At 62.2% G+C, this 11,332-nt stretch overlaps 1 protein-coding gene across 1 annotated transcript; it reads left to right on the top strand.

Annotated features, from left to right (window-relative positions):
• Positions 1-2,592: 2,592 nt before the first annotated feature.
• DLL1 (delta like canonical Notch ligand 1) lies at positions 2,593-11,039 on the top strand. Its single transcript, XM_016187495.2, has 11 exons — positions 2,593-3,059; positions 3,463-3,756; positions 4,828-4,888; positions 4,968-5,225; positions 6,825-6,885; positions 7,248-7,378; positions 7,478-7,647; positions 7,768-7,984; positions 8,920-9,679; positions 10,102-10,219; positions 10,347-11,039. The coding sequence occupies exons 1-11, from the start codon at positions 3,006-3,008 to the stop codon at positions 10,350-10,352; spliced, it is 2,130 nt and encodes a 709-aa protein (XP_016042981.1). The 5' UTR covers positions 2,593-3,005; the 3' UTR covers positions 10,353-11,039.
• Positions 11,040-11,332: the final 293 nt, after the last annotated feature.

Raw genomic sequence — 11,332 nt, 5'->3', positions numbered from 1 at the left:
GAGAGAGAGCAGAGGAGGAGGACGGCAAAGAAGAAGAAAGAACGAAGAACAGGAGGAGGAGGAAGGAGAAGAAAAGGGCTTTCTGCATGGTTTCCCCAACACAGAATCGCGTGGCATAAATTAAGTTGGGAAGAATAACCTCTGAGGGCAGGATTCTGATGGATTTCACGACGGCTTTCAGTTCCGCTTTGCCGCTGTAATCGAGAAATCTGTGCCGTGTCAATTTAACAAATACTTGATCCTGAGGGGGGTGTTAAAAGATTTGGGGCAAGTCTCTCCCCCCCCACAAGTTGAAATCCTCTTGCGTGGAACTTTTTTCTTTCCAGTTTTTTTTTTTCTTTCCAGTAGACAGGCATTCAGGGGAACCTGTTTCCCACTTCCTAATTAAAAGTTTCCTGATATTCCCTCTCTTGCTCAGTCTGGAAGGTACAGAGGGTTTAGAAAGCACATTCCTTTACCCTGCTCCTCCACCCCCCAGTCCTGGAGCCCTCTGCCATGTCCACCCCACAGGGTCTCTCTCTCTCTCTCTCTCTCCTCTCTCTCTCTCTCTCTCTGCTTGTGTGTGAGTTCTCAGACAGTAGCTTTTAGAGGAAGCGGGGATGTCGTGGAGAAAGCATGCGGACACTAGGTGACAAGATTAAATTAGGATTCGAAGCCTCAGCTGCCACCTCAGGGTGGCAGGGCGTTTGAACCTTCCGTTTGTTCTGAACCAAACAGCAGGGGGTGGTGGGGTTCAAGCTGACATTCTCACCTCAGCCTCCCCAAGACTCGCCTCACTTTCTGGGGGTTCTGTGATCCCCCAGGATGCCCAGGGGGGACACGTTCCCCCACAGACCCTCAAACCTCTCAGGTGTTCAGACCCCAGTGTCCAGGGTGCCCACTGGCAGGAAGACCAGCCAGGGAGGCTCCCCAAGGGCCTTCCTTTTCTGTGGATGTCACACGGCCTGTGGTGACCCTGACATCTGTTTGAAAGTCCTATTTCACTAGGGCTCGAAGGCTCCCACCCGCCAGAGGTCAGTGTGGCCAGGCTGCAGGCAGGATAAGGTCATCACATTGACCCCCCCCTTCAAGCAGGCTGAGGTGGGGGTCATCCTCACTGCTCCCCCAAGCTGCCTGAGGTGGGGTCACCACACTGTCCCCTCCAACCTGCTTGAGATGGGGTCACCCTTACTGCCCTCCCTAACCTGCCTGAGGAGGGGTCACCCACACTACCCCTCCCCCCAGCTGCCTGAGGTGTGGGGGGGGCGGGGCGGGGAAGGTCTAGGGCTGGGGTTAGAAGGGCAGAGGGGGTGCTAGTGGGGGTCTCCGCCCACCTCGCTGCTGGTCGCCCTCAAGCATGCGAGCAATTTCGATAATTCATTGTGCATTACGTGTGTCCTCGGCCTCCAAATAAACTCATTTCCTTAAAAAAAAAAAAAAAAAAAAGGAAATGCAGCAAAGTTGCGAGGCCGCTGGCGGGCGGGGGGCGTGCATGCGCCAGGCGAGCGGCGGCGCGGCGGCTTTGTGCAGAGCAGGTGCGGCGCGCATTACCATACAGCTGAGCGCACAAAGGGGCTCTGATTCGCTTCGCACAATGACAGGCGGCCCTAATGACAGCCACGCGAGCGACACACACCGAACTCACTTTCTGCCCGGCGGAGGGAGGCCGCGGGGGGATGCCGGGCTCGAGAGGGGCTGGGGACCCCGCGGAGGTGGCGGAGTGGGGCGCCGCGCAGGGCAGGGGCGTGTGTTGGGGGGCTCTCGGGGCTGGGGGAAGGCGCGAACCCCGTCTCTCATATATATACACACACACTCGGGGGACGCGGGGATTCCGGGACCAGGACCCCCAAGGCCTTGGGGACCCCGGAGCATGGGACGCGGGGACCCTTAAGGCCTGGGGATCCCGGACCATGGAGGGCGCGGGGCCTCTCCCCCGTCACACACACACTCGGGGGTGCAGGATTCCGGGGCGCGGAGACTCCCGGGCGATAGGGACCCCCGTGGCGCGAGCACCCCCCCCCAAGGTCTGGGGACCCCAAGCAGGGGGAGTAGCGAGGGGACCCCCTACGGCCTGGGGCGACGAGGGGATCCTTAAGGCCCGGGGAACCCGGAGCATGGGGTCGGGGGCGCGGGGATCCCCGAAGCGCGGGCTCTGCCGAGTGGACCCCACGTCCGTGACAGCCCGGGGCGGTGTGGGGGTCCGGGCACCAGGCCTTCCCAGGCTCGGCCTCCCCCCCCTCCCCTCAGTCCCCGCTGCTCCTGCCTTTGTGCGCACTCGCACCCCGAGGCCTCCGGGGGGCTCCCGGCAGGCTCTCCGGGGGTGGCAGGGGTGCGGCCGGGAGATCGGCGGGGAGACCGGCGGGGGGACCCCGCGGGCGCGGGGTGGTGGCGGGGTTCGCAGGAATGCAAATGAGCGCGGGGCGGGGCGGGGCGGCGCGGGGAGGAGGTTGCACATTTTACAGCTCACTGACCATTTGGCCAGCCATTCAGAAGAGGGCTTGGAAAAGTGGCTTCTTTGTGGCAGCGCTCGCCAGACTGGGGGCTGAGCATTTGCATCTCATTAGGCATGCGGCCGGCCGGCGGGATATAAGGCGGGGGCGCCGGGCGCCTCATCCTGGGCGCGCACCCGCGGAGCCGCCGCTCGGACCGGGAGCCACCCGGAGCCGCCGCCGCCGCCGCTGCCGCCGCCCGCCGGACCCCTGGACCCGCCGCCCGCCCGCCGGGCGCTGCATGGCCCGGGCTGCGGAGCCCCGGAGCTCTCCCGACTCGGCGCCGCCTGCGGGGCTGCCACCCCGGGGCGCCCCGGGGACCCCCGCGCGCTGACACCCCGCGCGCCCCCGCCGCCGCGAGCCCGGATCCCCCGCGGGGACGCGCCCCGGGGCCCCGCCGGCCTAGAGGAAGCCGAAGCCGCGGGAGGGGCGCGGAAAGCGAAAGTCGGGGCGCGGCGCACCCCCACCCGCCTCGGCCCGGGGCGCCCTCCCGCCGCGGACAGGACGGCAGGGGGCTCCGGGCAGGCCGGCCGCGCCATGGGGCGTCGCTGCGCCCTGGCCCTCGTCCTGGTGTCGGCGCTGCTGTGCCAGGTAGGTGGGCAGGGGTGACGGGGGCGCTGGCCTGGGTCTCCGGGGCACTGGCCCGGGTCTCCCGGGCGCTGGCGTGAGTCCCCGGGGCGCTGGCCTGGGTCTCCCGGGCGCTGGCCTGGGTCACTGCGCCGTGCTGGCGGACCCCGGGGTGCTGCTGTGGGTCCCAGGTGTGCAGGGGATCTCTGGATGCGCATCCCGGCGCTCAGTTAGCGTGGGCCCCCAGGGTGCTGCCAGGGTCCCCGGGTTCTGGCTGGGACCCGGGTCTCTACATGGGTCCCCGGATTCTGCCTGGGTCCTCGGGTTCTGGCTGGGTCCCCTGGTTCTGGCTGGGACCCAGGGTCTCTACCTGGGTCCCCGGGTTCTGCCAGGCGGCTCACTAGGGCTACCCCCGCCCCCTCCCCAGGTCTGGAGCTCGGGGGTGTTCGAACTGAAGCTGCAGGAGTTCATCAACAAGAAGGGGCTGCTGGGGAACCGCAGCTGCTGCCGCGGGGGCGCGGGCCCGCCCTGCGCCTGCAGCACCTTCTTCCGCGTGTGTCTGAAGCACTACCAGGCCAGCGTGTCCCCCGAGCCGCCCTGCACCTACGGCAGCACCGTCACCCCCGTGCTGGGCGTGGACTCATTCAGCCTGCCTGAGGGTGCGGGCGCCGACCCCGCCTTCAGCAACCCCATCCGCTTCCCCTTTGGCTTCACCTGGCCGGTGAGCAGCACACCTGGCAAGGGAGGGGCGAGGCAGGGGTGGGGGTGGGGGTGTGGTGTGGTGTGGTGTGTGTGACAGCCTGGAGGGAGGACAAGGGGGACGCCTGAGGCCCTTGGGTATCTACCCAAGGCTGGACAAGGCACAGCCCCAGGTATCCCACTGGATTCTGGAGGGGAGACACCAGGGTCCTCCCGGTCCCTGGCTCCTGTGCACCGGTGGGGCCTGTGGGCCCCCAGGTATCTGCCTGGAATGTGGCCAGGCCTTCATGGCTCCTGGGCTTCCAGCACTGGTGTGGACAGGGCCCAGGCCCTTGGATGGCAGCCCCAGGCTCCAGCTGTGCTGACTGATGACCCGAGGCCTCCCAGAAGGCCAGTGACAGTCCCCCCCACCCCTCCCCCCGCTGTGGCCTGCTTTTAAAAACTTCAGTCATGGCACTAGGGAAAGACAGAGACAGGCTGGGGGTCTGGATCCACCTGTCAACATTCATGTCCAGCAGAGAAGCAATGACAGAAGCCAGAACTCCCACCTTCTGCACCCCATAAAGAATTTTGGTCCACACTCCCGGAAGGGGAGAAATGTCAGCGGAAGATGACCAGAGGGCTCTGAACCCCAACTCCATTGGGAATTGGAAAGAGATTGGGGGGGGGGAGAACACCCAGAAGTAGTAGGTGTGACTTAGAAAGGAAGAGAAAGCAAAACCATAGGGGAAAAAAATGGGCAAATATGTATAAGTGTAGATAGTTATAGAAATAATATCTGTGACCTTGGGGGAACTACTGCAGTTTCCAGTAGAGGCAATAGAGACACAGACCTCTGGTGGAAGGGAACGCTGTGGAATTGTACTCGCTATCTTACCATTTTGTGAAGCAATATGAAATCAGAAAAAAAAAAAAAAGAAAGAAAGAAAAGAAAAGAAACTGCTGTTACAGGCTGTGTAAACAGACCAGGAAACCACTCTTTCATTTCCTCAAGGGAAGCGAAAGAAGCCTGGCTGCAGGCTGCAGGCTTGCCATGGGGTGTGGGGGGTGGGCAGTGCCCAAGCGCACGCCCTCACCCACACCTTCTCCCCAGGGCACCTTTTCACTCATCATTGAGGCCTTGCACACAGACTCTCCTGAAGACCTCACCACAGGTGAGCTGGTGCCTGCCTGTCCTCCCCATAGCCCTGGGGGAGGCAGGCACCAGGACCCATGCCCCTCCTCTGCCCACAGAGAACCCCGACAGGCTCATCAGCCGCCTGACCACACAGCGGCACCTGACGGTAGGCGAGGAGTGGTCGCAGGACCTGCACAGCAGCGGCCGGACGGACCTCAAGTACTCGTACCGCTTTGTGTGTGATGAACACTATTACGGCGAGGGCTGCTCTGTCTTCTGCCGGCCCCGGGACGATGCCTTTGGCCATTTCACTTGCGGGGAGCGGGGAGAGAAGGTCTGCAACCCCGGCTGGAAGGGCCAGTACTGCACAGAACGTGAGTCTTCTGCCCACCTCTCCATGGTCACTTGGGGTGCAGCCCTGGCAGGCAGGCCCCCTACCACCCCCCTCCCCAGCCTGTGGTCAGCAGAGACATGGGAAGTTCCGCCCATGTTGAGCTGCCTTTCTTAATCGTGGAGGGTTCAGGCGACAAGGCCAGGGGTCAGGAAGTGAGGCCACCCGCCCAGGCCTTGTGTGTGTGTGTGTGTGTGTGTCTGTGTGCGCGCGTGTGTGTGTGTGTGTGTGTCTGTGTGTGGCAGGGAAGGCAGGAAGGAAGGGAGGACAGAGGGACAGTGTCCGCCACCCGAGTTCTCTATGGCCGGGTACCCCCTGCATGTGTGTCAGCACTCAGCATGGCCTGTGCTCCCCAGGTCTGAGGATACAGCAGGCAGGCAGGCGGGCGGGCAGGCGGGTTGGCAGGGGGTGTGAGCCCAGGCCAAGCTGCCTGGGCCTGCCGCCTCCTGGGCGCTGTGCCCGCCTGCCCGCCCACTTCTCTGGATGCCCACAGAGCACCTTGCTGGGACAAAAATGCCTTCACAGAGGGCGTGTCGGACCTGCCTGCTCCAAGCAGGGTAGAGTGCAGGGTCTGGGGAGTGGTGGTGATGGGGGGGGGGGCTTTCTCTGCAGACCTACCCAGCTGGGAGGATGTTGTGGGCCCCAGAGCTCCACCAAACCCCACTGCATGTCCCTTCTGCCCTGTGGCATGTGAGGCCCAAGCTCTGTCTGTCACCCTGAACCTCTTGCCCCGGGAGTGTCTCAGCTTGATTTGGAGTGTGGGAGGGGATGGTGGGGAGAGGATGTAGTTCCCACAGTGCAGGGGGGCTGGGCAGCAGCTGGGGCAGCCCTGGGGCCACTTGTGGGTACATCCTGCCCAGCAGGACGCCCAGAGCTGCTCGCCCTGCCTCTGGCATCCTCACTGTGGGGTAACCATACACTTCAACTTTTTTCCTTCTTATTCAAGCCCTGGAGCCTCTCCCTGCCCCCAGCTCACGCGTGCTGCAGATCAGATCTCTCCCAGGATAGGGTAGCCACACACGTGCAATCCGATTGGCAGAAAGGGCTTGTGTGTGCGCGCGCGCGTGTGCATGTGCGTGTGTGTGCGCGTGCGTGCGTGTGTCTGCGAGGGCGGGGGTGGGGGCACGGCCAAGGGGGAGGCCGGCATTGTTGCGCTGGGGCAGCTGCTGGGAGCGCGCAGACAATAGGGCAGCTGTCCGCCTGGTGCGCTGCGTGCCAGCTGTCCACCCTTATCCACACACACACACACACACACACACACACTCACTTTCTGGGTATTAAGAGGTGGAGCTGTGTGCATAGAATTGGGAAGGGGGGGAGGACTTCTGACCCTCGCAGAAGAAGAAGGGATGGGTTGGGGGCGGGGGGGGGGCTTCCTTGCCCTTTGTCCTGAAGCCACTGTGTTAAGAGGAATGCTTGTCCTGCCCGAGTAAAGGCCCTGGTCGCTCACCCCCCCCCCATCTACCATCCCCTGGACCTCTTGCCAGACGGACGGACCCCAGAGACAGATACCACAAATTCCCCTCCCCCCCCATCGTGCACCCCCACTGGGCTTGACCCTGTGCCTCCCCTCTGTTTGTAGCGCTCTGTCTGCCTGGCTGTGATGATCACCATGGGTTCTGTGACAAGCCAGGGGAATGCAAGTAAGTTGGCCCCATGGCCTGAGCTTGGCCCCCGCCCTTTGTGCTGGGCCCACCCCACAGTTTCTGCTGGCCAGAGAGGGAGGGGGGTAGGTGCTCTGCTGTTCAGATCCATGTGGGCTGTGGAAGTTGCTAGGAGGGGCTGGATAAAGGTACAGGGTTCGGCAGGGTCCCCCACGCGTGGCAATGAGCTAGAATCCTCTGGGGGTCTCTAAGGTGCTGCCCAGGTGGCTTCCCCTCCCCATGGCACGCCCCTCCCCCCGCATGCAGACGTTCCCATCCGTGTTGTTTGACAGCATGGCACGGGGCTTTTGAAAGGGTCTCGGAGTGTCCGGGCCCCACTGACTCTGCCCTGCTCCATCCAGGTGCAGAGTGGGCTGGCAGGGCCGCTACTGTGACCAGTGTATCCGCTACCCAGGCTGTCTCCATGGCACCTGCCAGCAGCCCTGGCAGTGCACCTGTCAGGAGGGCTGGGGGGGCCTCTTCTGCAACCAGGGTGAGCCTCCGTTCCCCCCACCCCGCCTGCGGGAAGGCCTCCCCCCATGGCCCCGCGACATCTGACCCTGTTCTCCCGTCCCCCCGCCCGTCCCCCCAGACCTCAATTACTGCACACACCACAAGCCCTGCAGGAACGGGGCCACCTGCACCAACACCGGGCAGGGCAGCTACACCTGCTCCTGCCGCCCCGGCTTCACGGGCGCCACCTGCGAGACGGAGGTGGACGAGTGCGCGGCCAACCCCTGCAGGAATGGTGGCAGCTGCACGGTGAGCGGACGGGCAGACAGACAGATGGACACAGGCGCCCGGGGCATGTGGGTGGAGGTGCCCGCAGGCCCCCGGGAGCAGCCCCAAGCTCACCCGCTGTTCCCCGTGTCCTCTCCTCAGGACCTAGAGAACGGCTACTCCTGCAGCTGCGCGCCCGGCTTCTACGGCAAGGTGTGTGAGCTGAGCGCCATGGCGTGTGCTGACGGGCCCTGCTTCAACGGGGGTCGCTGCTCTGACAACCCCCAGGGTGGCTACACCTGCCACTGCCCTGCCGGCTTCTCTGGCTTCAACTGCGAGAAGAAGATGGATGTCTGTGGCTCGGCACCCTGTGCCAACGGTGAGACAGGGACCCCCGGGGGGGCCGTGCGTTTGAGGGCTGAGGAGGCAGGTGTTTGACCTGGTGTGGGGACACGCAGGGGCAGGGCAGGTGGTCGGCGGGCCTGGGCGTGAGCTCTGGGGGGAAGGGCAGAGGTGAAGTGGCCGCTCCGGGTTGTGCAGTCCAGAGGTGGCTCGTGGCATGCCACCACGCTGGTTAGGAGCCACTGAAGTCTGTCTTTGAGGGCTTCTGGCCGCCACAAGTGTTTGGGGACTAGTAAGCTCTGGGATGGGATGGGATAATAAGCTCAGACAGGCTTCATGGAAGCTTCCAGAGCTCAGCACTCCTGCTTGGCTGTGCCTCCACCCCGTGCCCAGCAGAGGCACTCTGAGCCCCATCTTTGAAAGCAGAGAAGTGGGGCTTCCCAGCCCTGCTTTGAAGGGCCAAGAGCCCACACCTCCACCTCCGTCCACCTCTCTGCTCTCTCTCCTTCCCTGCTTGGCCTCTCTCGTCCCCTCTCGTCCTTCTCCTTCTGCCTTCCTCCTCATTCTTCTCTTCTTCCTCCTTCCTGACTTCCTCTTTCTCTTCTTCTCTTCCTCCCCTTCCTCCTTCTTCTCTTCCTCCCCTTCCTCCTTCTTCTCTTCCTCCCCTTCCTCCTTCTTCTCTTCCTCCTCTTCCTTTTTCTCCTTCTCTTCCATTCTTCCTTCCCTTCCCCCCCTTTCCTCCCCTTTGTGCTCCTTTTTCTCCTCCTCCTGCTCCTCCCTGTTTTCACCCCTGTCATCTCACTAACTCTGTGGCTGCCTCTGTCTTCTCTGTGCCTCGTTCTCCTGGTCTGTGATGCGGGTTCTGGTTTAGGGTGTCTTGGTGGTGTGCGGTACACAGCCAGATGTGCAGGGCGTCAGGGGCCACGCGGGTGCCCTCCCACCCGGCATGACGCCCTCTCCTCCCCTCCCCAGGTGGGCAGTGCGTGGGCCTGGGTGACGCCTACCTATGCCACTGCCGGCCCGGCTTCTCGGGGCGCCAGTGCGGAAGCCGCACGGACGCCTGTGCCTCGGCCCCCTGCGCCCACGGGGGCACCTGCCGGGATGGCGTGGACGGCTACTCCTGCACCTGCCCGCCGGGGTACACCGGCCGCAACTGCAGCGCCCCGGTCAGCCGCTGTGAACTGGCACCTTGCCACAACGGTGCCACCTGCCACCAGCGTGACGGCCGCTACCTGTGCGAGTGTGCCCGCGGCTACGGGGGCCCCAACTGCCAGTTCCTGCTGCCTGAGCCTCACGGGCAGCTGCTGGTGGACGGCCAGGCAGGGCCCTTCCCCTGGGCGGCCGTGGGCGCTGGTGTGGTGCTGGTGCTGCTGCTGCTTCTGGGCTGTGCGGCGGGCGTGGTGTGTGTGAGGCTGCAGCTGCAGAAGCGCCGGCTGCCTGCGGAGCTGGGCCCAGGCGACTCAGGCACCATGAACAACCTCACCAGCTGCCAGCGCCACAAGGACGTGGCGGTGAGCGTGCTGGGTGGCCCGCAGGTGAAGAACACCAACAAGAAGGCCGAGCTGCACCACGGCGAGCTGGGGCCGCCCGAAAAGGCCGGATTCAAGGCCCATTACCCCACCATGGAGTACAAGCTGGTGCCCGGCCTGAAGGAGCCCCCTGGCAAGCTCGACCCCTTCGGCCAGGTCCAGGGCTCCACGAGGGAGGACAAGGGCTCCCTCACTCTGCGGGGGTATGTGCTGTGGGTGCCTGGTGTGGGGGTGGTGCTGGGAGGGTCGCCCCAATGCCCGGGGACTCGGAAGGACGGCCTGACATTCAGAGGGTGCTGTGGGCCAGGCTGGGCAGGCAGACATCCTGGGAAGGCCACTCCAACTTTGGGGATTGAGCCTCAATACTTCAGGGTCCTGTGGGCCACTGTAGATAAGAGCCCTTGCTGGGTTACCCCAACATTTGGGGGTGCTGCAGGCCTCATTGGGCTGCAGGGCATATTAGGAAGGGCACCCCAACACTTGGGGCTGGCAAGGACAAACACCCTGACCTTCAGGGCTTGTGTCTGACCCCCAACTGGGCATGGGGAGGGCTGGGCGGAGATCTTGGGACTCGGGTCCTTTTTCCTGTCGACAAGATGGGGTTCACAGCTCTCTTCCCCCCCAGGGGAGAGGTGTCAGAGAGGAGGAGGCCAGATTCTGTGCACTCGACGTCGAAAGACACCAAATACCAGTCAGTGTTCGTCATCTCAGAGGAGAAGGACGAGTGTGTCATTGCCACTGAGGTCAGTGCATGAGAGGCAAGTGGGGGGATGCGAGGGGTGAGGAATGGGACATGGGGCGTGGGGGCAGTGGCAGAGGGCCCTGACGGCCTGGCTTGATGGGCCTCCTCTGTCTTGTGGACCCCCCCAGGTATAGAGTGGAAGTGAGATGGCAAAACCCCGCGTTTCTCTTAAAATAAGAAGATTCCAAGGATCTTTGACCCCATGGTTGCTGCTGCAGGAGGGAGCCTTCAGGACAGCTGCTGAGAATAGGTCCAGCCGGGCTTCTCGGAGTCGGCCGGCCCAGGCCTCGCCCCTCAGTCCTCATTGCACTATGGACAGCTCTCGGGAGAGAGAGAGAGAGAGAGAGAGAGGGAGAGTGAGTGTGTGAGAGAGAGAGAGAGTGAGAGAGAGAGAGCTAACACAGACGTCGCCAGGACAGAGACGGCGTGTGACCACAAGTCTGCCTCTCGGATTCTTATGAGCCAGTCTTTCCTGATCTAGAATCACAAACACTGCCTTCTTCACCGTCCTTTTTGATACTAAAACGTGTCTTTTTCTAGGTGGGAAAAAAAAAAGAGATGTGTGTTATTTTTTTGGACTTGTAAAAAGTATTTTTCATGATATCTGTAAAGCTTGAGTATTTTGTGATGTTCATTTTTTTATAATTTAAATCTTGGGTAAATATGTACAGAGGCACTTAGGAGTCGATGTGACTATATTTTTTTGTATATAAATGTATTTATGGAATATTGTGCAAATGTTATTTGATTTTTTTTACTGTTTTGTTAATGAAGAAATTCCTTTTTAAAATATTTTTCCAGAATAAATATTATGAATGGCGGCCGGCATTGTCTTTCCTCCTCATGCTTCCCCTCCTCCCATGGCTGGCGGGCAGGAATGGCCCTTGTTTTCTCTTTAGCTTGTCCTGGGTTCATGGGATTGACAGCAAGCCTCTTCCCTTGCTCCTGCGTATCCCTCTGAGCCCTGTGGCCATTCTGCTGAGCTAGAAGAGCAGGCCTGGCTGGGGTGGTCTTCACGCCCACAATTCTGGGATGCCTAGCAACCACTGTCAGCTGGAATGACAGCTGAGCCATTGCAGAGCAGACCAGCTTTCTACAGAGTCCTGTTTTTAAG

This window comes from Erinaceus europaeus, chromosome 13 (assembly GCF_950295315.1).
Source record: "Erinaceus europaeus chromosome 13, mEriEur2.1, whole genome shotgun sequence".
In the NCBI taxonomy this organism is placed as follows: domain Eukaryota; kingdom Metazoa; phylum Chordata; class Mammalia; order Eulipotyphla; family Erinaceidae; genus Erinaceus; species Erinaceus europaeus.
This window is presented reverse-complemented; position numbering and strand designations above follow the sequence as displayed.